This window comes from Carettochelys insculpta, chromosome 11, assembly GCF_033958435.1.
Source record: "Carettochelys insculpta isolate YL-2023 chromosome 11, ASM3395843v1, whole genome shotgun sequence".
In the NCBI taxonomy this organism is placed as follows: domain Eukaryota; kingdom Metazoa; phylum Chordata; order Testudines; family Carettochelyidae; genus Carettochelys; species Carettochelys insculpta.
This window is the reverse complement of record NC_134147.1, coordinates 17,625,903-17,650,724: the sequence shown is the minus strand read 5'-3', so window position 1 is coordinate 17,650,724 and position 24,822 is coordinate 17,625,903. Positions and strand designations below refer to the sequence as shown.

General features: G+C 51.6%; 1 protein-coding gene across 5 annotated transcripts in view; it reads right to left on the bottom strand.

Moving 5' to 3' along the window:
* Positions 1–2,456: 2,456 nt before the first annotated feature.
* Positions 2,457–24,822, bottom strand: part of NRXN2 (neurexin 2) — a 302,332-nt gene continuing 279,966 nt past the window's right edge. For 4 of the 5 annotated variants that reach the window (XM_075005502.1, XM_075005503.1, XM_075005505.1 and 1 more), the window contains 2 exons: positions 22,411–22,489; positions 2,457–6,630 (listed from right to left, as the gene is read on the bottom strand). In XM_075005502.1, coding sequence (XP_074861603.1) covers positions 5,735–6,630; positions 22,411–22,489 — 975 coding nt within the window. In that variant the 3' untranslated portion in view covers positions 2,457–5,734. The remainder of the gene's footprint in view (positions 6,631–22,410; positions 22,490–24,822) is intronic. The other variant, XM_075005504.1, reaches the window with a different exon arrangement.

The window sequence follows — 24,822 nt, the reverse complement described above, 5'->3', positions numbered from 1 at the left end:
AAGAGCTCCTGTCAGCACAGCAAGGGCAGGGTCCTGGCACGTGTGGCCCCACAGACTGGCTTGGCTAACTGGGTTGCATGGATGGGCTCCCAAGCCCCAGCACACAGCTCTGGTGGTGCAGCCACTGACCTCACACGTCTCTGATGGAGCGTCCATCTCAGCAGCCCTTCGATCCCAGGCACCAGGTGCCGTCTCCTGGCAGAGGAGATACCTTTGTGCCCATGCTGTCCAGGTCCTCTCCATGTACCACCACAGGGACACGCCGCTCCTGAGGCTGGAGGGCCCCATGCCCCATCCATTCCAGTCTCTTCTCTGCACTAGTCAAGCAGACACACCCAATGGCCAGTTGCTCTCAGTCTCCTTCGTGCACCAGTACAGACTGGAAATGCCTCTCGCAAGGCACAAGGAGATGTCCCATTTCCATTCATCCCCATCTCCTCCGTCCACACACAAGCTTGCCAAGGGCTCCTTGCTCTCACCGGTCTGTGTTCCCATCCACCAGGATTTGTCTGCTCTGCGCTGGCCTTCCCCTCTCCCAGATGGGCTCCTGCTCCCCAGCCTGCCTGACCCACGTCCTCCTCACGTCCTCCATGCGCCAGCCCCCGGCAGGAGGCTCCACCCTCCAGTTCTGCTGGCCAAGGGGGCATTGGCGCTCCCATTTCCCCAGATGACACAAGGGCGAGTGGGCACCAGGCCATGGCCCCTAAAGCCAGCCCTGCCGCTTAATGGCGGGTCAGCCCTGGGGCAGTTCTCAGTGGTGGGACCCTCCTCCCATAGCCCTGCCCCCCTGAAGGGACACACTGGCACTGCTGCAGCACAGGGCCTTGCTCCAGGGCCACACCCATCCAGGTACCACTCCGGCCCTGTTGGGCCTGGGAGCTACACCATGTGCTGCTGGCAGGGGCCGAAGTCTTCTGCCCAGCAGAGCCCCTCCGAGCTGGAAGAACCTGGGCCAAGGTCCTGCTTCCCCCTCTCTGGCATCTGGGAGTCCTGCCTCTGGCCTGTTTGGGGAGATGGATGATGCTACTACAGCCTCTGCTCCTCTCTGTGCCCAAATCCCTGGAATGGGGCCATTGACCCAGGGCCAACCTGGGGGGATGTGGGCTCCAAAGGAGCAATGCTGATTGGAGCCAGCTGGGGCGCAGGTCCAACACAGGAAGTACTAGGAGGCTGCACTGTCCCCAGGTGTGTCACAAGTGGTGGGGCAGCGATACAGCCAGCTCCGATCCCAGCTGGGTCGTTGATCAGCCTGCCTTGGTCAGATTCTCCAGTTGCCTCAGGACCCCTTCACCAGGGCTGTGGGTGGAATGGACTCATTCTGCTCCTGCAGCATCACAAGGGGCCTGCAAAGTGCCAGGCTCAGAGCCTGCTGAGGCTTTTCAGCTACAAGGTGCTTAGCACCCAAGGGCTGAAGTGCGGAGCCCTCACCCGGGAGGCCACAGAACTCAAGCCCCAGGGTCGCCCAGACCTTACCAGACTCGGCACAGGAGGTGCTGGCTGGAGTCTCCGCCTTAGACAATGGTCACTTTGTACCTGAGAGCAGCTGAGCCCTTCTCTGTCGCTCTGCCTTTGTGCGCCATTTGCGGCCGGGCACAGTGAGAAAGCCATTGCCCTCTAGTGCCCCACGCTCCCTGGACACAACAAGGCGGCCCCGATCCAGCCAAGCGTGGTGGCATGTGCTTTGCAGCAGCCCTGTGAGCCATCCTGCTGGCCCGGGAGCGGAGGCTCATTGCTGCTTCAAGTGAAGCAGCTGCCAAAGCGCTGTGCGGAGTCAATGGGAAGGGGCTGGATTCCCCAGCGAGAGCAGGAGCGGGCCTGTCGTTCCAGAGTCTAGCTCCCGGCTCTCTCGGGGCTGCCGGCTGCTTGGCTCAGGCCTGGCTGGAGCCTGGCAGGTGGAACATGAGTGTATTCTAGTGCGGAGGCAGGAGGTTAGCGTGCAGCCCTCCTGGGTTGTGCGTTCGGCTCCATCACTTACCTTCTGCGCTCCCCTCCCATCCTTTGTCTGGCTAGACTGGGCTCTTTGGAGCCTGGCCTATCTGTGTGTGACTGTGCAGTGTCCCCCCCCCCGCCCCCCGGGAGGGAACTGGTCTCAGCAAGGGGCTGTGAAGCACCTGGCAGAGTGAAGCCGTCTTCTTGGTCTGGAGGTCTGTGCCGCACCCGGGAGTACAAAGGCTGAGCATGGCTGGGGCGATCTGCGCAACCCCCAGCACAAGAAGGCCCCGATCTCGCTCTGCGATGGGGGATGGGGGTGGTGATGTTGTGCAATGCCCGGCCTCAGGGCCCCACTCTTTGTGGGATAGCACAGCAATACAACTCATGACAGACAACATTCAAAGCGACGGAGAAACCAGCTCAGTGCCAGGGGCACAGCTCCGTCCCTTGGCCATCTCTCCGCCCAGGCTGCCCGCACAAAATGAGGACTAGAACTCCAGAGTTGTACGAAGTATAGAATCGACTGTATTCCCCTTTGCGGTAATGTACATGGGTTGAAAGATTTTTTTTTTTTGACTTCATAATTGGTAACACTTTACAGTAACATTGAAGAGTACAGGAAGTTTACAGGGTAAATATGCAGAACCACAGAGTAGTTTCCCTAAAACAATCAGGAAGGGGTTTCTGTTCGTTTAAAAAAAAATAAAATCAAAACTGATACAAAAAGAATGAATTAAAAATTTATTTCCTCCCCACCCCTGGAATGCTGTAAAGGAAAAAGATTGGGAATTCTATTGTTAAAATAAACCAATCTCGCTCACTCTCTAGATATTTTAAAAAGAGGATATTTATCAGTGTCATATTTTTAAAATAGTGTTTGCAACCTTCATTTCTCCGCCCGAGCCCCTCCCCCAAACAAAAATAAAATATTAACAATGTACAAATTAATTTACAGTTGATAATGTGCATTATACTCCTAGAGAAACGGCCAGAAATCCCCCTCCTCCTCCCTGCAGACAGTTCTATTCAGTGGTGACGTTTGGAATGAAGGAAACTCCAATAATAACCAGCGTCTTTTTTAAAAAAAGTAGTTTGTAAGAGAAAAATACAGAACTTCAGCTCATGCAATGGTGTCAGATACTGAGAGATGCCCACCAGATCTCACCATGGCTCACATTCTCCAAAGCAACTAAGAGATTTAGGAGCCTAAATTTAATTTTCAAAAGGTTTGGGACCCTAAATAGCCTGTGACTTTGCAAAATGCAACTCCTTTTCTTTAAAAAAAAAACAAACACCCCTTCCCAGGCTGAAAATTAACATTAAATGATTTCAGTTCACAGCTTACAATGGCAGGTAGCTCACTCTCTCCAGCTCACTGCTCAGCCCTTTTGGCAGTTTAGCATCTACGGCGAGGGGAGGTTGCAACATCTTTGCTAGGCTTGAGACCCTGAAGTGCCTACATCCTATCGCTCCAAAAGAAACAATTCCAGTCCAAAATCCTCGTCTCGCTGCACTGTTCCCAGTGATGGGCTTAGTCCTGATAGGCCTGAGAGTCTCCAACCCCAATCCAGTGCAGCTCCCTTTGCTGCGGTAAGGACACCGCCCTCCAGAAAAGGGGCTTAATGACAAATACAGTACATGCATAGCGAGAACTGATAGTTGGGAGCTGGCTCCAATAAGATGCAGGTATTTAACGGGGTGGGGTGAGGGGGTGAGGAATGAAGTTGTAGAGCCCCTCCCTGAGGGATGTGGCGAGTTCTTTATCCCTTGAGGATTTTGTATCGTCCAACAGACATAGTTTAATTGGGATGCAAGTCATAAGCTGGATGTAGGAACCTCTGGGCAAAGTTCTGCCATGTCCTCCCTTCCAATCTGTGACTCTTTCCCTCCTGCCTTCAGACAGACAGCTCCGTGCTTTGAGCTAGACAGGCACTGAAATACATTGCTGCACCAGAACCAGCTGGCAAGCCCCCGACGGAGCAAGGCCTGGTGGCACTGACCTGGCTGGAAGCAGGAGGCCATTCGCTGGGAGTGATGGGTTGGAGTCTTACAGAGTTGTGATCAAATGTGGGCATTGGGGTTCTGCGGCTGGATCCAGAGATCATCGTGGGATCTACTTCTAACTCGCCACATTCATGCCTCAGCGGGGACTGACTTTTTTATCTCTAGCTCCTTTTCAAACATACTTCCAAATCCCCTTTGATTCTTCTGTGTTACACTGTCCACACATATACTTTATATAATATATATTTTATATATATATATATATATTTATATATATATAGAGAGCTCTCTTTATATATAGTCATTTGAAAAACCTTTCCAATTCCCTCAGGGAGGGTGGAGGTGGGGGGAATGACAATTGGGGTGAACAAAATAGTTCAACACCCTCTCCCCTAACTTGCAAATTACCATCAACAGCTGCTTAACCCCATTCTGGACACCTCGAAAGAACAATAACATTTAAGGACATGCTCTGAGAAGACACTTAAAGGATGATCACAATAGCACCTTGGCATGGAGAGAAGGGGGTAGGAATGGAGGAGGCATGGGGGGAAAGGAATTATTCAGCCAATCTCCTAGAAAACAAAACAGAAAAAATATTTTCCCATTTTCCCCACCCCCACCCATTCCAAGCTGGTTTCCCCAACCAGTCTCAGCTCTCGTAGGTGTTGCTTTCACAAAACCCACCACCATTCAACTGTAACCCAACCCTTTTTGTGAACAGCATCCTCTTTTGTTACTACAGGGCAGACAGCCGAGTGGCTGATCAGTTCCATAGCTGGACAAGCTCCATGTCAACTGCTTTGTTTACCACCATCATCATTATTAATGGATTCATTTTTATTTTCCCAAGAGTTCGTGATTTTGTTTGTTTCGGTTTACTCCACATATTTCCAAGACTCTGACACATTAACAAAGAGAGAGGAAAAAAATCAGTTATAATGAAAGACCCCCCCCCTTTTATTGTTTAAATAATAATTCCAAGAGAGATCAATTTTTTTGTCCCCAAAATCTTTGCCCAGCCAAGTTTTCTGAATCCAGATGCATCCTGCTCCGTGTCGGAATTTTGTCGGTAGTTGAGAGAAAAATCAAATCGTTTGTATCCCAGTTGGATGTGTTCCCAAACGAGGCATGGGAAAGGGGTATAAAGGGGATAGAGAGATGTACCCCAAAGTCTCATCTGGATGAGGAAACATGTAACCCTCCTGCAGGGAGAAATCAGCTGTCTCATTCATATATATATATTTATATATATAAATATATATATTCTAAAGGCAAAATCCTGGCGCCATGTTACCTAAGGAGAGCTGATGCCTCCATCAATCCATCTATCCTACCCCTAGATCCTTATTTGCTGTTCTCTCTCCAAGTGAATGCTTATTTTCAATGCCAGTCTAACCATGGCATGCGTGTTGATTGCCCCTCCCCGGGTTTTTCCCCCCGCTTCATTTGCTAAAAGGAAAACAAATGAAACAACCCCCCGGGATGTAAAGGAATCCGCGGTAGGGAGAGGGAAGTGAGCGTGAGTCTGATTTTGTGGTGGTTATTTTTAGTTTTCAGGGATGAATTCAGAAATTAAAAAAAGGGGGGAAAATAAGCAAATCGAAACCAGAAGTGGGTGGGGCTGGGGGGGGCAGGATCCACTGGTTGCCTCAGGAGAAAGGAAGGCTGGGAAGTTTCATTGGTCTCTTGTATCCAAAGGTTGGCATGATTTGTGCCGGTCTCACCCTGCGATCGTCTCTCTCTCGTGCTCGCCAGCAGAGGGACAAGAAGGAGGCAGGGCCAGGGGGACGGAGACTCACACATAATACTCCTTGTCCTTGTTTTTCTTGCTCTTGCTGGGGGTTTTGGTGGCAGTGGTGGGTTTCTCCTTAACCACCGTGCCATTGCTCTGTGCCGAGTTGCTGATGTAATTCCGGCTCTGGTCCACTTGGTAAGAGCCTTCGTCCCGGTTTCGGTACTTGTACATGGCATAGAGGAGGATGAGGATGCACAGGGCGGCCGCTGCCACGATGCCGACCACCATCCCTGTGGTGCTGCTAGATTCGCGGATCACCTCGACGGCCCCTGGGGGACCCCTCTCCCCTGAGCCGGTGGGGTTAGCTGTGGGTAGATTGTGGAAATTGGGGGAAGACGTTATAGCAGGGTACTTATGCCTGTTACGGTTGTCGAGTTCAAAAGAGGTGGGCAGAGGGGGAAACTGGTCTGGGTGGGACTTGGGGGCCTCACGATTGTTCATTTTGCCGGCAGGGATGTTACGGACCAAGTCGGGAGAGGCAGTGGAGGTCAGGAGCTCGGGGACTGAGGATGAAGCCGGCACTCCTGTCCTAATGTTGGGCCTGATGCCTTGGGACTTTCTAGACGCTCCATCTGGCCTGGCCAGCAGGGTCCTATCTGTGACCAAGGGGAATGTGGTGTAAAAATCTTCATCGTCAGTAGGGGGCAGGCTGGAGTCGAAGACCTCGCCCGAGCCGTAACTGGAGGCCTCAATGCCCTCTTCGCAATCGCTGTCCTCTTGGTCGGCTAAGCATGGGGGTTTTTGATTGGCAGAGGGGGCTAGGGTGTCTCTGGTGGTCTCTATTATGGTTAGGAAGGGGCCAAAGGTAGGTGGCGGGGGTATAAATGGAGACCGGGTGGCAATTGGTGGGGTGTCTAAGGAATCTTCGGTAATTATGGGCAATACTAATTCACCTCCTAGAACAGAGAGAAATAAAGGGGGAAGAGAAACAGAAAAGGAGAGAGGGGTTAATATGAACCGGAGGAAAAACTTCCACAGTTGGACACAAGAAACTGAATCAAACTGATCAACTGAATTTAAAACTAGACTCATTCCCCAATCTCTGGCTGCTTTTTTAACGAATCTTTACAACTGTCTTTTGTTTTAAACTGTAGTTTTTTACAGTAAAATCTAGAGAAATCATAAATTTAAAGAAAAATAATTAAAAAAGAAATTAGTCATTTAATGCAAAAAAATTAAACAGATTTTCAAACAGCAGAATTAAGTAATAATAAACGAAAAAAAACTAATTGCAAACTGCTTTTCACATATCTTTTTATTCCCCTCCTTTTCTCTTTCATTTCATTTTTCCCTTTTCTTTTCGTTTTAAAAATAAGAGAGCAAACCACAGAATTCAATCAACTTACATCAACAAATTGGCCATGTGATTTTAGCATGAAGAAAAAAAATTACAAAAAAGAAAACTAGGTAAGAATGTTTTTTTGGAGAAAAAACAACTTTTTTCTTTCTTTTTTTGTTAACATCTCTTTACTGTTCGCCTTTTCAATTGTCTCTCTTTCTCTCTTTCCATCTAGATACACTTCTCTTTCTATCTATACTCTTTCTTTCTCGATTCATTTGGGTATATATTCTTTCTTGGCTTTTCTAACTAGTTTAGTCCCTCTTTTTCTTGTTTAATTTATCCATAATCTTTCTGTTTATATATGTTTTCTTTCTTTCTTTCTTTCTTTCTTTCTTTCTAATTCTATCAATACTCTTTCTACTTTAATTCCTATGTCTGTCTATATTCTTTTTTTGTCTAACTGGATTAATTCTCTTTTCTTGTAGATTCATCTATAGTTTTTCTCTGTAGATATACTTTCTTTTTAACTTTCATTGTCTAGATTAATATTTCTTTCTACATCCATTTTCTTCTTTTCACCTATCTAGATTCTTTTCTGTTTCTATGAGATCTACTTTTATCTTTACTAAATTTCTTTCTTGATTCATTAGTCTATGGTCTTCCCATCTAGATGCTTGCTTGCTTGCTTGCTTTTTCTTTCTTTCTTTCTCTCTCTCCCTATCTAGATTTATTTCTAGATTCATTTATCTATCTAGATTCATTTTTCTGCATATTTTAAGAACTTCCCTTTCCCTCTCCCAGACACACTTTTCGACTGTCTGTCTCTCTGCATTTTCCATTCCCACCTCCCCACCCCACCCCCTTTTTAACAATCTGGCAAACAAGTTGATGTTGAAATGATAAGGACACTGCACACATTATTCTGGTCCTTCGCACTGGCTGTAAATTTGGCGGGTGTGTGTTGGGAAAATACACGTTTAAAACCACACATGACTATATTTTCTGCAGCTGTTTGATAGATCTATGGGCCCTGACTCTATGGGAGCTGGGGGGATAGAGGGAAAGGTGCCCAGTGTCACTGAAGTCAACAGGAATAGAACCCAGGAATCATGACTGCCAGTTCCATCTGCTTTGCCTGTCGGACCCCACTCTCCACACAGAGCTGGAGATAAAACCCAGGAGTGCTGATTCCTATACACTTACAACCAATGCACCAGCTGAGGATACAGATTCCAGGAGTTTGGTAGAATGTGCCATTCCCATCAGCCAGTTCCCCATTTCCTCCCCAGAGTCTAATGGCATGTGCTAACGCCGGGGCCGGCTAGCTCACCAATCTCCATGGTGCTAACAGAATTAGAATTCACAACCCTGCTAACCCTAAGCTGCTCCCTGACTGGTGCTAAAAGAGGCTCTCTGGTCCCTGTGTGGGGCTCTGTCATACAGTGCTATGACTCTGATTCCTCCCAGGAGAGAGCACTGGTGCCCTCTGCCCAGCCACCTCCCTACAGCACAGCCTGTGTTTGCAGTGATGTGCCTGGACAGCAATTAGAGCTTCCGGACAAGATAGAACGCAGGGGCCCTGGGGATCCCACAGCCAAGCCTCTAGGCTGTTGCAAGGGGTGGGACTGTTTGCATGTCTGCAGTGGGCTCATAAACATGCATATCTGGTCAGACGGCCAGTTGGTGCTGTGACAAGACGGGTATTGCATGAGAAGACACCCAACAGAGACACCACCCTCCACAATTTACAGACCAAAATCTGCTCCACTTACAGGGCAGGAACTACCACCAAAGGGGAAAAGTTAGTCGCTTGAAGCAAGTGGTTTAGTGGTGTGGGAATAAGGAGTCCTGGGATCTTCTCTTAAATCCAGGGAAGTTGGGTCTAGTGGTTAGAGAAGGCAGACTGGGAACCAGGACTCTGGGTTGTATGCCTGGCTTGGGAGAGCAGCAGTGACTAGTGCTTAGTTCAGGGTGTGCGTGGGTGTCTGTTGCCTGTCTCTCTCCTGCTTTCCCAGCCAGTCACTTCACTCAGCTGCCCCTTCATTTGCAATATCGGAGATTACATGACCGTTCTGCGTGGCAGCATGTGAGGCTCAAACGAACGGCACGCAGTGCTTTGAGCACCTGCGTCTCATGTGCCTCGTGGTGTGGAGCAATATCAAGGTGACCCTCCTCTACAAGGCTGGGTTTCTTGGGTGTTCAAATGAGGCGTGTTCTCAGTGTCCCCCTCCTACAGGTGTGGGGTAAGCAAAACATTGCTTAGCCAGAGACCTCTCACAAGCCTGGACCTGGGAGCCTTGGTCTCAAGGTGCTCTCAAGGGGGAGAGGATGCTGGTGACTGAGTGAGGCCAGAGCTACGCTAGACCTTAAAGTTGATTGCAGATATGTAATCCCAGCTACAGCAATTGTGTAGCTGGAATCCACTTGTCTACAATTGACTCAATTGGCCGTCGTCACAGAGGGAGGTGGATGGGAGACCTCCCTGATGCTCTGCAAGTTTTAGGAGTACAGGGCTTGACTGTCAACCCCGATCGTTTGATTTTGTGCGTCCCCACTAAGTGCGTGAAATCAAACCTCGGAAGACTGAGCCTGACCAGGTCAATCTACCAGGTGGCGTCGATGTACCCTTAGGTCAGGTCTACACTAGACCTTAAAGTCAATCGTAGATACACAGTTCCAGCTACGGCAACTGCATAGCTGGAATCCACTTATCCATGACTGAATTACCTGGCCTACATCCACCTTCCTACAGCACAGCCTGTGTTAGGAGTGATGTGCCTGGATAGCTATTAGAGCTCCCGGACAAGATGGAACCCAAGGGCTCTGGGGATCCCACAGCCAAGCCTCTAGGCTGTTGCAAGGGGTGGGACTGTTACCACTTCTGCAGTGGGCTCATAAACATGCACCCACTCAGTTGGTGCTGTGATAAGAGCAAAGACCTCTCACAAGCCTGGACCCAAGAGCCTTGGTCTCAAGGGGGAAAGGGTGCTGGTGACTGAGTGAGGCTGGTGCTGGGATAGAGGGAGGTCGATGGGACAAACTTTCCTTTTGCCCTTTCTTACTCCTTGCAAGATTGAGGAGTAAAAGGGCTGATTGTCAACCCGACAGTATGATTTCTTGAGTCCCCCATCTCACATGAAACCAAACCCCAGAAGAGGGACCTTTGCTGGGTCGATCTCCTGGGTAGTGTACCTGTACCCTCAGATTATGCAGGAAGCTCACAAGAGTCACCACGGCTGACTTAGTCAAGTTACAGGGTGGCATGAGATCAGATTCCAGGCACCCAACAGGTGTGAAAAACATTAGGCTGGGGGAGAATGATGGGAGGAATTAGGGGCTATAGGATGAACTGGAGCAAAGGATAAAACTCAGCGGGGGGATAAAATGTAGGGGACAATCTTGCCTACTGGTGGTGTGGACAATTAGACTGTAGGTGCCAATCTTGGCTGGTGGAAAATCCACTGATTGAAATGACAGCTCCAGAGGCACAGTGTGGGGCCCATAATTACCTGCTTTTTGCACAGGTGGCATCATTTGTTAGGGAGACCTACAGTCTAATCATGCAGTGTACAAATGGAGTCACTTGACATGTGTTGCCTGGAACTTCATGGTGTTCCTGAACGGTGAGTGAAGATGAATAGCAGAGCCCAGTTGCTTTTCTAGATCCCTCTAGTATATTTCCTCTCTTTCATCTCCTCGTGGCACTAAACTTCCCTATATTGCCAGCTTCCTCTGCTTCCAAGTCTAGAATGGTTTACATAGCCCTGTGATTTCTGCCCAGCTGGGATCATCTCATAGGTATACGCAATGGCACAAGACTTTTCTGCTGTATAACATTCTCTCTGCTTCAGCACACACACTCCTGGCCTATTCTGCGCTGCAATCCTTCTTGTCAAAGGTAGGGGCCCAGGCAGAGGCAGGTGCATCCTAGAGGTGAATGCCTGGCTGTGTAAATGGCGTAACCAGGAGTGCTTTGGCTTCCTCGACCACAGGATGCTATTCCAGGAAGGACTGCTCGGCACAGATGGCATTCACCTTGTGAGGAGAGGGAAGACCCTATTTGGACACAGACTGGCTAACCTAGTGAGGAGGGCTTTAAACTAGGTTTGATGGGGACAGGGGAGCAAAGCCCACAGGTAAGTTGAGGAGATGGAGACCTGGAAGATGGGTCAGAAATGGGAGGTAGCATGGGCTATAATGGCAGAGAAAAAGGAGGGTCTGGGAAAAACTGGGAGGCAAGACCAAATCAATATCTTAGATGCCAATATACAAATGCAAGAAGTATGGGTAATAAGTAGGAAGAAATGGAAGTGCTAATAAATAAATACAACTATGACATTGTTGGCATCACAGAAACTTGGGGGGATAATACACGATTGGAATGTTGGTGTGGAAGGGTACAGCTTGCTCAGGAAGGATAGATGGGGAAAACGGGGGGAGGTGTTGCCTTGTACATTAAAAATGTACACACTTGGACTGAGGTGGAGATGGACATAGGAAATGGATGTGTTGAGAGCCTCTGGATTAAGCTAACAGGGGTGAAAAACAAAGGTGATGTCCTGCTGGGAGTCTACTACAGGCCACCTACCCAGATGGAAGAGGTGGATGAGGCTTCTTTTAAACAACTAACAAAATCATCCAGGGCCCAGGATTTGGTGGTGATGGGGGACTTCAACTATCCAGATATATGTTGGAAAACTAACACAGCGACACACACGCTATCCAATAAGTTCTTGGACTGCATTGGAGACAACTTTTTATTTCAGAAGGTTGAAAAACCTACTGGGGGGAAGCCGTCCTAGATTTGATTTTAACAAATAGGGAGGAACTGATTGAGAATCTGAAAGTGGAAGGCAGCTTGGGTGAAAGTGATCATGAAATCATAGAGTTCACAATTTTAAGGAAAGGCAGAAGGAAGAACAACAAAATAGAGACAATGGATTTCAAGAGGGCGGATTTTTGTAAACTCAGAGAGCTGGTAGGTAGGGTCCCGTGGGAAGAAATACTGAGGGGAAAAACAACAGAGGAGAGTTGGCAGTTTTTCAAAGGGACATTATTAAGGGCCCAAAAGCAAGCTATTCCGCTGCACAGGAAAGATAGACAATATGGCAAAAGATCGCCTTGGCTTAACCAGGAGATCTTGCGTGATCTCAAAATAAAAAAGGAATCGTATAAAAAATGGGAACTAGGACAAATTACGAAGGATGAATATAGGCAAACAACACAGGAATGCAGGGGCAAGAGTAGAAAGGCAAAGGCACAAAATGAGCTCAAATTAGCTATGGGCATAAAGGGAAACAAGATTTTCTATAAATACATTAAAAGCAAGAGGAAGACCAAGGATAGGATAGGCCCATTGCTCAGTGAGGCAGGAGAAACAGTAACGGGAAACTTGGAAATGGCAAAGATGCTTGATGACTTCTTTGTTTCGGTCTTCACTGAAAAGTCTGAAGAAGGAATGCCTAACTTAGCGAAGGCTAGTGGGGAAGGGGCAGGGTTAGAAGATAAAATAAAAAAAGAACAAGTTAAAAATCACTTCGGAAAGTTAGAGCAACGAAGGGTCCAGTGGCAGCTTATAGACTAACAGAAAAGTTTTGAGCATGAGCTTTCGTGAGCAAAGACTCACTTCATCAGATGTGTGCGTATCTGATGAAGTGAGTCTTTGCTCATGAAAGCTCATGCTCAAAACTTTTCTGTTAGTCTGTAAGAGGCCACTGGACCCTTCGTTGCTGTTACAGATCCAGACTAACATGGCTAACCCCACTGATACTTAGGAAAGTTAGATGTCTGCAAGTCACCAGGGCCTGACGAAATGCACCCTAGAATACTCAAGGAGCCGATAGAGGAGGTATCTGAGCCATTAGCTATCATCTTTGGAAAATCGTGGGAGACAGGAGAGATTCCAGAAGACTGGAAAAAGGCAAATATAGTGCCCATCTATAAAAATGGGAATAAGAACAATGCAGGAAACTACAGACTGGTCAGTTTAACTTCTGTGCCAGGAAAGATAATGGAACAAGTAATTAAGGAAATCATCTGCAAACACTTGGAAGGTGGTAAACTGGTAGCGAACAGCCAGCATGGATTTGCAAAGAACAAATCATATCAAACCAATCTGATAGCTTTCTTTGATAGGATAACGAGCCTTGTGGATAAGGGAGAAGCGGTGGATGTGATATACCTAGATTTTAGTAAGACATTTGATACAGTCTCACATGATCTTATCAATAAACTAGGCAAATACAACTTAGATGGGGCTACCATAAGGTGGGTGCAAAACTGGCTGGATAACCACACTCAGGGATTAATGGTTCTCAATCCTGCTGGAAAGGTATAACAAATGGGGTTCCGCAGAGGTCTGTATTGGGACCAGTTCTGTTCAATAACTTCATCAACGATTTAGATATTGGCATAGAAAGTACGCTTACTAAATTTGCAGATGATACCAAGCTGGGAGGGGTTGCAACTGCTTTGGAGGATAGGGTCAAATGATCTGGACAAATGGGAGAAATGGTCTGAACTAAACAGGATGAAGTTTAATAAGGACAAATGCAAAGTGCTCCACTTAGGAAGGAACAATCAGTTTCACACGTACAGAACAGGAAGTGACTGTCTAGGAAGGAGTATGGCAGAAGGGTCTAGGGGTTATAGTGGACCACAAGTTAAATATGAATCAACAGTGTGATGCTGTTGCAAAAAAAAGCAAACATGATTCTGGGATGCATTAACAGGTGTGTTGTGAGCAAGACAGGAGAAGTCATTCTTCCGCTCTACTCAGGCCTCAGTTGGAGTATTGTGTCCAGTGCTGGGCACCGCATTTCAAGAAAGATGTGGAGAAGTTGGAAAGGGTCCAGAAAAGAGCAACAAGAATGATCAAAGGTCTAGAGAACATGACCTATGAAGAAAGGCTGAAAGAATTGGGCTTGTTTAGTTTGGAAAAAAGAAGCTTAAAGAAGGGGACATGACAGCAGTTTTCAAGTATCTAAAAGGGTCTCATAAGGAGGAGGAAGGAAACTTGTTCTTCTTGGCCTCTGACGATAGAACAAGAGGCAATAAGATTAAACTGCAGCAAGGGAGGTTTAGGTTGGACATTAGGAAAAAGTTCCTAACTGTCAGGGTGGTCAAGCACTGGAATAAATTGCCTAGGGAGGTTGTGGAATCTCCATCTCTGGAGATATTTAAGAACAGGTTAGACAAGTGTCCATCAGGGATGGTCTAGACAGTACTTGGTCCTGCCATGAGGGCAGGGGGCTGGACTCGATGGCCTCTCGAGGTCCTTTCCAATCTTAGCATTCTATGGGTCTATGAGTGCTGCTGGGCACTTAGCAGTGGTTGCAACTGAACCGCTAGGGGGTGCTGTGCTACAGGGAGTGGGTAGGGGCTCAGTAGGAGGTGCTCTCTTCCAAGGGTCAGTGCTAACCCCAGTGTAGCACTACGAGGCACTGTGCTTCAAGCAGTGGTGCATGTTAGCCATCGGGATAATCAGGTGCACCTCAGTAGTGGGGGAAGGATCCTTGTATAAATAGGGTCCTGCTACCCCACACCAGAGGCAGCTGTATCTCTCCACTCAGCAAGGGATCTCTGTATAGCCAGCCCCCATACTCCACCCCAGAGGCAGCTGCATCTGCATCCGCATCTCTATAGCTCATCTACCTCATAGTCACATACATTAACTCAATATTATCATTAAAAGCCGCATTATTTGTCAGTTGGGGAAAACAGAGCCAGGGCTGAATTATGGCTTGAAAGGCAGCAGTAAATAACAACAGAGAAGGAAAAGCTTTCCTCTACAATTGCACACACCAACGCCAAAGCCTCTGGTGACTGACATAGAATCCACCTCCCCCAGGACAGATTAGAAATGGAATACAGCCCTGCTTCCTAGGCCTGCACACTTGGCGAAGCAAACACAGGTCTGTCCCTGGGCTGGAAAGTTCTGGCCAGGTCTTTACATACAAGTCTTGCTAGACCATTAGGATGATAGGGTGTAGTGGGATTCTGGGCATGCTTGATACAGGGGTCTGACCTAGGATGGTGGGGTAGGGAGTTCATACAAGGCTGACCCGGCCCGTGGGTCTGAGCTGGGAGTTAGGAATACTGGGTTAGCTGCACCTATGTGTTTGAGCAGGTGTGATGAGAATGGACAGGAGCTATTGGGCTGGCTGCACCTACAGGTCTGAGCGTGCACACTGTCACCCAGCCCGTGTGCCGAGCTGCCTCGGATAAGGATGGTTCCTTTTGTGCAAGGGATTTCAGGCTGACGAGGCTGGGCGCACGGCATGGAGCTGGGGGCAATGTGTGAGCAGGGGGCTACTACTAGCTCCTCCCTTCATAGGCTAGTTCCTCAGGGGTTCAGGAACCACCAGCTGAGGCCACAACTCCAGTAGAGCTCTTCCCCATTCTCTCCTGCCATCTGATTACAGAGCCCCCGCCCACCCTGGGGCACCGTCACCACCCAACACTGCTGGCTCCCACGGGCTGCAGCCCCCGGTTCTCCCTCTTCCCCAGCATTACGTCTGCTGACGCCAGGACCCGGGTTCCAGCTCCTCTCTCCTGTCCCCGCCCCATCCCGCTTTGCACCTGTGCTCTCCTGCACCTCCCCGCGCGCGGGCTCATCTGCTGGCCAGGGTCGGCAGCCCATTGGTTGCAGGGCAGGGGGAGGACAAAGAAGAGGCAGGCCAGCCCATTGTGTGCAGGAGAGCAGGGGGAAGAGGGAACAGGCCAGCCCATTGTGTGCAGGAGAGCAGGGGGAAGAGGGAACAGGCCAGCCCATTGTGTGCAGGAGAGCAGGGGGAAGAGGGAACAGGCCAGCCGATTGTGTGCAGGAGAGCAGGGGGAAGAGGGAACAGGCCAGCCCATTGTGTGCAGGAGAGCAGGGGGAAGAGGGAACAGGCCAGCCCATTGTGTGCAGGAGAGCAGGGGGAAGAGGGAACAGGCCAGCCCATTGTGTGCAGCAGAGCAGGGGGAAGAGGGAACAGGCCAGCCGATTGTGTGCAGGAGAGCAGGGGGAAGAGGGAACAGGCCAGCCCATTGTGTGCAGGAGAGCAGGGGGAAGAGGGAACAGGCCAGCCCATTGTGTGCAGGAGAGCAGGGGGAAGAGGGAACAGGCCAGCCCATTGTGTGCAGGAGAGCAGGGGGAAGAGGGAACAGGCCAGCCCATTGTGTGCAGCAGAGCAGGGGGAAGAGGGAACAGGCCAGCCCATTGTGTGCAGGAGGGGAAGAAGGAGCTGAGCTGACCAAGCTGCTAGGCTCTTTCTGCTCCCCAGTTCCTGTGCTCGTGTGGCCGCAGGGGGGTGGGGAGCTCATCCTGCCTCCTGCGGGAGTCCTGATTGGCTGTACCCCCAAGAGGGCAGGGATCCCCGGGGTGGATGGGCACATCGGTCTGATCCAGCCCCCTACTCTAGTGGCTGGAGGCCGTTTGGGGAGCACGGGGGGAAGCTGCAGGGGGACAGTGACTGCAGCCAGCAATGTCCCAGGTCCCCTCCCCAACCGCCGGCTCCCACTCCTCATGCTGTTGCCCCCACAATATTAATTAAAAGCCTGCAAGAAGGTGTGTATGGTTTTAATGAGCAGCCCCGATCCGCTTGCCGAGGCTCCCTCGCCCCCGCCGGGCCTTTCATTTTCTCCTGTCTCTTCCCCTCCTCAGGTTTTTATTGTGATGCTTTTGGAAACATTTGGCAAGTGCTGCACAAAGGAGCCGCGCTGCCTTTGATCACGGAGAATAGAGAAACAGCATAACCGCGGCGCCGTCCGTACAGGAGAAGGAGAAGAAAGGGTGCACCAGCAATTACTCAACTCTCTAGGGAGGGCCACCATACGGGGGGAGTAGCTTAATTATTCCCTTGCTTTGTTGGGGAGCAGAGCAGTAGCAGCCTGGGTGTCCACATGGACATTAGGGCTGGTCTAATGTTGGACGAGGACTTCTAGGTTTTGTTGCAGCTCTGGGAGGGGAGTGGGGACTGAGGGGGAGGTGCCTATTCCCAGCTTTGCCACTAGCCCCTGTTCCCTTCTCTCCCAATGCTTAAGTTTCCCCCCTCCTTTGTCTAGTCACACGGAGCTCTTTGGGGCTGGGACTGTCTCTCACTTTGAGCCTGTGCAGCACCTAGCCTGATGGGGCCTGATCTCAACTGTAATCTGTTGGCACTTCTGCATAATTAAGAGGTTGATTTGCACCAGCTGGGACTCTGCCCCGAAGTTCCCTGGTAGCAGGTGCCTAGGAAGTCTGTCCTTCTCATGCCTCCAGTCACACATTTTGAGGGGGTGAGCATCCCCTGCAGCCCCTGCTAAAAATGGGGCCCTCTTGGAGGGATGCGTGTGAGTGTGGGGACACAGTTGTGAGCAGAGTGGGTGTAGCAGGTGCACATGCAAGCTAAGCTTGGTGCTATAGCAGCATAGATGTGTGCTAGCCAAATTACAAATGGAAACCTGGAGGCAAGAATGGTGGAAGAGAGAGCCCACTGGGGTGTTAGTACCACAGGGGGGTGTGCCGTGTATCCAGAGCTGGCAGGTATACATACACCAGACAATGTAGATGTGCAAAAGTCTGCAAGGGCAGTTTCCCCACCTTTAATATTCACAGGAATGGCACCCATCCCACTTAACTTACTTCAAACCCCACCAGGTCCTGCATGATGTAGAACAGAGAGCGTTGTGGTGAGGAGGGGGTTAAGAGCAATCACCTGTGTGGATGCTGGGTGGGGTGTCACTGAGTGAGCTCCCTCGGCTTTTTTCTCCTTCTCCTCGGCCTTCCTCTCCCCTCCCCCCCGCTATATAAATCCTGGACTCTTATTACCTGCTCCAAATCTGAAGAAGTGTGTCTTACCCATGAAAGCCATTTACCTAATAAACACATTTGTTCAGGTGCTACAGGACTGCTTGTTTTTTGCATAGCCATGTAACTGCAAGCCGGTTATACAGCTGGGTATTTGCAGCCTGGAGAGTGGGGGAGGAGGGGCTGACAGCTGAAGCACAGAGGTGGCAAAGAGTGGAAGGAAACAAGAGTTTTCCCACAGTTCACAGAAATAGCCCCACGATATTTGTCACTTGATTGCTATGTACGGAGCAGGCACAGGGCTCAGCGCGTAGAGCACTGGCTGGGACTCCTGGGTTCTATTTCCTGCTCTGCTCTTGCCCTTGCGATGGTCCCTTCCCCTCTTGTTGCCTTTGCTTCTCCCTCCCTCAGTCTGTGAGCTCTTCATGCTGGGGGCGTGCAACGCAAGGGGGACCCCAGTCTTGATCAGAGCCTCTAGCTGCTGCTATGACGTGCACAAGCAGGGATCACAGTCATGCGTGAGTACCAGGGCAGGACTGAAGGGTACAGATGTGCCTTCTGCAGCTCCAGCTGTGGGTCGGTGCACCGCAAATGCACAGAGAAATGCACCTGGGATTCATCCCCTTCTGGCTGTGTGAAATGATGCATTGGAAATCGGCACCTCTAGGATATTGTGACAGGGGCCTGAGCCTCCAGCGACTCTCGGGGGGACTGAACATGAGTGGGACTTCTGAAAACCAGGCCATGGGCCAGACCCTTAGCTGGGATAAGTCAGTAGCTACACTGCCTCCAGTGCGTGCTCCCTACCGAACCATTCACCCTGCTCCCTGCAATACAACTCCTCTCGGGTTATGCTGGGGGCACCGCTGACTGTGAGGGGAGAATGCTGCCTGCTGTGTCCCCACTGTTCCATTCAGCACCTTGCCAGCTAGCCTCAGGCTGGGGTCAGCTCTGACTCAGTGTGGAAGCACCCCTTGCTGAACTCCCTACATCCTCTGGCCAGAGGGGGTTAGATGTGCTTCTGCAACCAACATCTCCCACCAAACAGCCTTGCAGTGCCAGGCAGGACGCGAGTTTGGTGCAGCTCGGAACGCCATCTCACTGGTCCCTGGCTGGCAGAGAGACTGCATAGGATAGACCTGCTGGCCCTGTGACAAGGGTCTCTCTGGGGGATGGGGAGACATGCTTGCAGGAGCTAAACACACATCAGAGGACCCTGGAGTGCCCCAGGCAGTAAAGACTGGAGCTAACGAACCAGGCCCGGTGCAACACCCGCACTCACTGCACTGCCAGGCTCATAACTCTACTTTCCACCCATCAGAGAGGAGACGGCATTTCAAACCCCACCAGGGCCCAAGGGACGTAGAACAAAGAAGGCAGCGGAGAGGGGGGGTTAAGAGAAATCACCGGTTTGGATGTTGGGTGGGGTGTCACTGAGCAAGCCCCTAGCCCACGCTGCGATTTCCATTCCATTTAGAAAGGATACAAAACCACATCAGTCTGTGGCTGGGTGCAGAGGCGACCCCGGGAGTGGGGGTGGAGGTGGCAGAGTGACGGGGGGGGGGGGCGCACGACCCCTTATGCCTCCTCCCCACATCACCGAGGGCTGTGTGTGTTTCTGCATGGACAGCGAAGTTCTGTGGGCAGCCAGTGCAGCTTCTCCCGTGGATGTGGCTTTCTGCTCCACTCACTCTCTGCCTGGCTTTATGGCTCTTTCCTCACGCTCCCTGCTTCACACTCTCTGTTCTATGCCTCTGGCCATAACAACCCCGGCTGTGATCTTGTCAGATCTTAGCTCTTGGCCATGTATGGGATTGGTGCAACAAACCTGCACAAGACAGTGGCTTCCCACCCCTGGCTAAGCTGGGTCCTTGTGCAGGTAGGGAGTGTGACAGGACAACCCACAGGTCTGGGAAGCTCCCCTTGCAACCAGCGCTGACCCCAGCATGGTGCTAGGGAGACCTGTGCTGTAGGGCGTGGGGTAGATGTCTTAATATGGGGCACTCATGCCCAGGAGGTGAAATTGAACCCAGGTCTCCCCAGCCAGAATGACTGAATCACCCTTCTTCCCTCCCCACCCCGCCACTCTGGATCAGACCATGCCAGTATCTACCCCTCTACCACCTGGATCAGACCAATGAGCCCCTCTTACCCCAATGCCCCTCATCACTTAAGATCAGACCAATAACCCACCTGCTCACTCCTCTATCCCAGTACCCCGTCTGTGCCAGCCGCTTCAGAAGCTTCAAAGAATCCTGCAGCAATGGGTCCCCTGCCCCCAGCTGATCCCACGAGAGTGAGGCAGATGTCGGAGAAGTTCAGTTCCTTCCATAGCCCTGGGTATTATGCTGAATACTAGCTTTGCACAGTCCGGCATGTGTTGAAAGCCCTGCGCCCTCGCTGGAATGTGGCTAAGCTCTCATTCCATGGGAGCTCTTGGGGCTGTGAGTTCTAGGGCTAATGGCATGCTGGAGGGGAGCATTTCTGGAGATCATTTGGGAATCTGACAGCTTCCATCCTCTCAGCCTGGCAACATGAGCCAGAGCCAATCAAAGTTCCCGAAGTCCTCGGCGATCCCCTTGATCACTGTCTCTCTCCGCCTCCTCCAGCACTGTCTGCTCTTTGTCAGGAGTGGAGGCATGGGACCAGAGACCCTAGGCATCGACCTTCCTCCTTCCCATCGGGGCACTTCTCCTTGAGGGATACCCAACTACAGCACGAATGACAATATTGCACAATGCGGTCTCAAAGCACAGCCAGTTCCCAGCAAGCCGGACCCTCCCGGAGAAGGAGGGAGTGTCTGCCTCTTAGGTTTCCCTAGCCCTGGTTTAGCACTCAGAAGAGAGATACGATCACCTCTGGAATGGGGAATGCTGGCTGTTTATACAGAGATCTTTCACCCGGTGCAGAGATGCAGCCACCTCTGGTTTCGGAGCTTATATGGGGGTCCCCTGCCTGGTGCTGAGATGCTGCCACCTCAACAGCCTACTACAGTGATGCTTTCTGAACCACTACTTGCCCTTCATTCAGACAGCAAAGGGGAAAGGAGGTAATAAAAGGATGCTTCACAAGCTGGGCCTCAACCTGTGTGGTAGGAGAGGACTGGGGTCCAATGCTTTGAGCAGTGGGTCTGGAAGCCAGGACTCCTGGGTTCTAGCCCTGGCTTCATGAGATGAGTGCCGTCCAGTGGTTAGAGAGGGGTGGGGGAGCGCGCTGGAGCCAGGACTCCTGGGTTCTTGCCCTGGCTCTGTGAGGTCTAGTGATTTGAGCAGGGAATGTCTGTCTGGATGCTCAAGCCTCCTGGGTTCTATTCCCCCTTTCGCCAGTTGAGCTTGCAGTTGGGTGGGGGGGTGGGGTGGAGCCAGTAAGTCTTTAGCCCTATATATCCTGGAGCAGGTGCTGTGAGAGGGGACCCAACAGATGCTCTGTCTGCCCGGAGAGAGACAGACAGGACAGTACTGGAGGCTGAATGTACTGGGCCAACCAACCCCTGAGGTACCTAAGGGGCAAGGGTCGCTGCCTACCAAATACAGGGGCGGGGGTTAGTGTCAGGCAGCATAGAACAGGGTTGAGGAATCGCAGGGGTATAAATGTGCTGCAGTGTGAGGTCGCCAGTTTGTCTCTGTTGGCAAGTGCCTGGGGTGGAGAGTAGAGCTGGGTTTGTTCATGGGATCATGTCTCTTTGTTGAGGTGTCCACAGGGGCATTCCTGTGTGTGTGATGTGCTGTGTGGGTGTACACAAGTATGTAGCTGTGTGGGTTCACAGGGATGTCTTTGGGTGAGTGTATCGGAGTGTGTGTGTGTTTGTGTGTGCGTGTGTGCGAAGGGATGTTTGTGTGTCAGTGTGTGTAGGTGGTGTGTCAATGTATATGTAGAGGGGAGTGTACAGTACAGAGAGCTCATCAGTGTTTAGGGAGGGCAGTGTGTCAAGGTCTGTATGTTCATGATTGTGTGCCAGGGTGTGTGTGCATGGTGCATGTGTGTAGAAGATATAGGAAAGATAGCATATCATGGGGTGTGTGTGTGTGTTGGGTATGCATGTGTAGCAGGACAGAGTGTGTGTGTGTGTGTGTATTGGGGGACAGCGTGTCATTTGTGTGTGGCTGTTTGCTGTTGTGCATATGTGGGTTTTTTTTGTGTGTGTAGGGGAACAGTATGTTGGGGGTGTGTGTGGGGGGACTGTGTGCCAGGGCACGTGTGTGGAGGAGGGAAGTGTGTGTGTGGCTGTGTGCCAAGGCTGTATGTGTATTGGGGGGACAGTGCATTTTGTGTGTGTTTGTGGCTGTGTGCCAGGGTGCGTGTAGAGTGTACAGGTGTAGGTGTATGTAGGAGAGGACAACGTCTTGGGTGTGTGTGTAGGGGGGCAGTGTACTGTGTGTCTGTGGCTGTGTGCAAGGATGTGTGTACAGTGTGTGCACGTGCGTGCACGTGTATGGGGGGGCCAGTGTCTTGGATGTGTGTGTTGGGGGGCCAATGTGTTGGTGGCTGTGTGCCAGGGTGTGTATACAGTGTGTGTGTGTGTGTGTGGGGCTGTGTGCCATGGTTTGTAAGGGGAACAGCATATCCTGTGTGCCCTGTAGCAGCCTCCACCCGCTCACGGCAGCAACAGAGAGAAGGACCCACCTGTGCTGGGCTCACACTCCTCCAGGTCCTCATCATCACTGGGGCACTCAGCTGACGCCACCAACAGGTCATCTGTGTTCTGGGGAGAGAGGAGAGCACAGCTCAGTGGGGTGGCCCAGGGCACACCCTCCCCGCACGCAGCCCCCCAGCCTGGAACAAGTGCTCCCTGGAGGGGAGGACCGCACGAGCCATTCCTCACGCAGTGACGCCCCAGGGCCGTGCCCACCTCACACATTCTTGTGTTTTGCTCTCCATCGCCTATGGTAGGACCTCGTGCCCCAAAGTCAGTTCTTTGAAGCCTGGGCATGAAGTCAAATTTAGGTCCATACAGCCGTAGCGATCCCCCAACCCCTGAGTGCCGCAGCTCTGCCTCCCTAACCTCCAGTGCAAACACAGCGGGGCAGCAGGAGGAATGGGGCGGGGAGGTGGTGTGCCAAAGGCTGCCACTACAATGCTGTTAGGCCAGCACGGGTTGCTAGGCCAGGTCTGTTCTGGTAGTGTAGCCTTGGCTCCTTGCTCCCACTTCCAATGCAGAGCAAAGCAACAGGGAGGCAGTGCTGTGTGGTCCCCCTGAGCCAGACACACAGCTTGGCTGGTGGCAGCTGTGGGTGCATCCAGGAACTTAGACACTGGACTGGGACCTGGGCTCCAGGAGGGATGGAGGCCTAAGCATTGTGGGGGGAAGCAATTTGTGGGTTCTACTGCTGCCTTTGCCACTGACCTTAAGTGACCTCTGCTCCCCCACACCCCTGCCCTGTGTCTTTGGGAGAGTGCATGTCCATGCAGCAGTCAGCACGACGGGGCCCCAGTCTCAGCTGTGGCTGCCTGCCTGAGCCCATCAGTCTGATCTGGGCTGCTAGACCCCATGTTCTGAGCCAGGGCGGGGGTACTAGGTTGGCTGGATCTGACCCCCAGCTATCCCTCTCCCTGTTCCCCATCCAGTCAGGATGCCGAGTAGTGTGGGAAAGGAGAGTCCGCTCCCCAGCAATCAGTATTCCAGAGCAGGCTGCTCGGATCATGCTCAGCGTGTTGGAATTAGCATAACAAAGACTTGGACAGGGACCCCGGGGCAGGGAATCAATCAGAGCTCTGGCACAGCAGCAGGAACGGCAATGTGGAAGCACTGCACACACTCTGCAGATACCCCCTGCAATCACACAGCTAGCCCCTCTCACACGGAGCCAGCTGTGTCTCATGCCTCTCCCCCTCCTGCAGCCAGCCATGTCTGATCAGCCCCTCTCCGACAGCCAGCTATATCTAATCCCCTCCCCTGCAGCCGGCTGAGTCTAATCCGCACTCAGCAGTCAGCTGTTTGATCAATCCCCTCAACTACTGGGTCTGGTTCTCAACCCGCAGGCCAGTGCACACAGCCAGCTGTGACTGATCCCCCCATCTGCAGCCAGCTGTGACCGAGCCCCCCTCCCCTGCACACAGCCAGCTGTGACTGATCCCCCCATCTGCAGCCAGCTGTGACCGAGCCCCCCTCCCCTGAACACAGCCAGCTGACTGAGCTGCCACCCACAACCAGCTGTGACTGATGGCCCCCTCCCCTGCACACAGCCAGCTGTGACTGAGGGCCCCACCAGCAGCCCGGTCCTCACTATGCAGTCAGCTGTCTGATCATCCCCTCTCAGCCAACTGGGTGGTCTATTGACCTCCAATTGCAGGCAGCCAGCTGTGTCTAATCCCACCAGCTGTGTCTGACCGCCCCTCCCCCCACAGCCAACTGTCTGAAGCCCTCCCTAGCCCCACAGCCCAAGCTGTCTGCTCCCCCTTCAGCCCTGCAAACAGCCAGCTGTGCGTTACCACATCCCCGTCTCCCCCGCCTCCCTCAGCTATGCCTCATCCTTGCTTCTTCTGCAGCCAGCTGCTCTGGTCCACCCTCACCCATCTGCATCACTCTGATCCCTCCTTCCGCTATTTAACTTCCGGCTACCTGCCCTCTCCCCTCCCGGACCCTTCCCGACTTCCAGAAAAGCAGACTCCTGTTCTGAATAGTGGGGGGCATTCAGGGGCCCCTGGTCCCAACAGCCATTTGCTTGAAGGGAAATCCTGAGAGGATTCAAGGGGGCTGGTACAGGGCTCCCCTTTGCAGAGTGTGGCCAGGAAGGGCAAGTGTGATTTGGACACAGAAGAGGTGGAGATTCCCCATCACCAACTGTTCGTTAACTCTCCCAGTCTGGCTTCCCTCGGAGTCAATGGCAGTTGCAGCAGCTTCTCCCCACCCCCCAAGGCCTCTCCTCCACAGCACACTCACGCCTCCAAGGGCTCTCCGCCTCGAGTGCTCTCAGTCAGGTCCTCCTGGGGCGAGTGCTCTCAACCAGGTCCTCCAGGGCTCTCGAGCCCTTCTCTGTGGGCCACTGGCCACTCAAAACAGTGATGGAGAAGGCAAAAGGTGTACAGGAAGTGGCG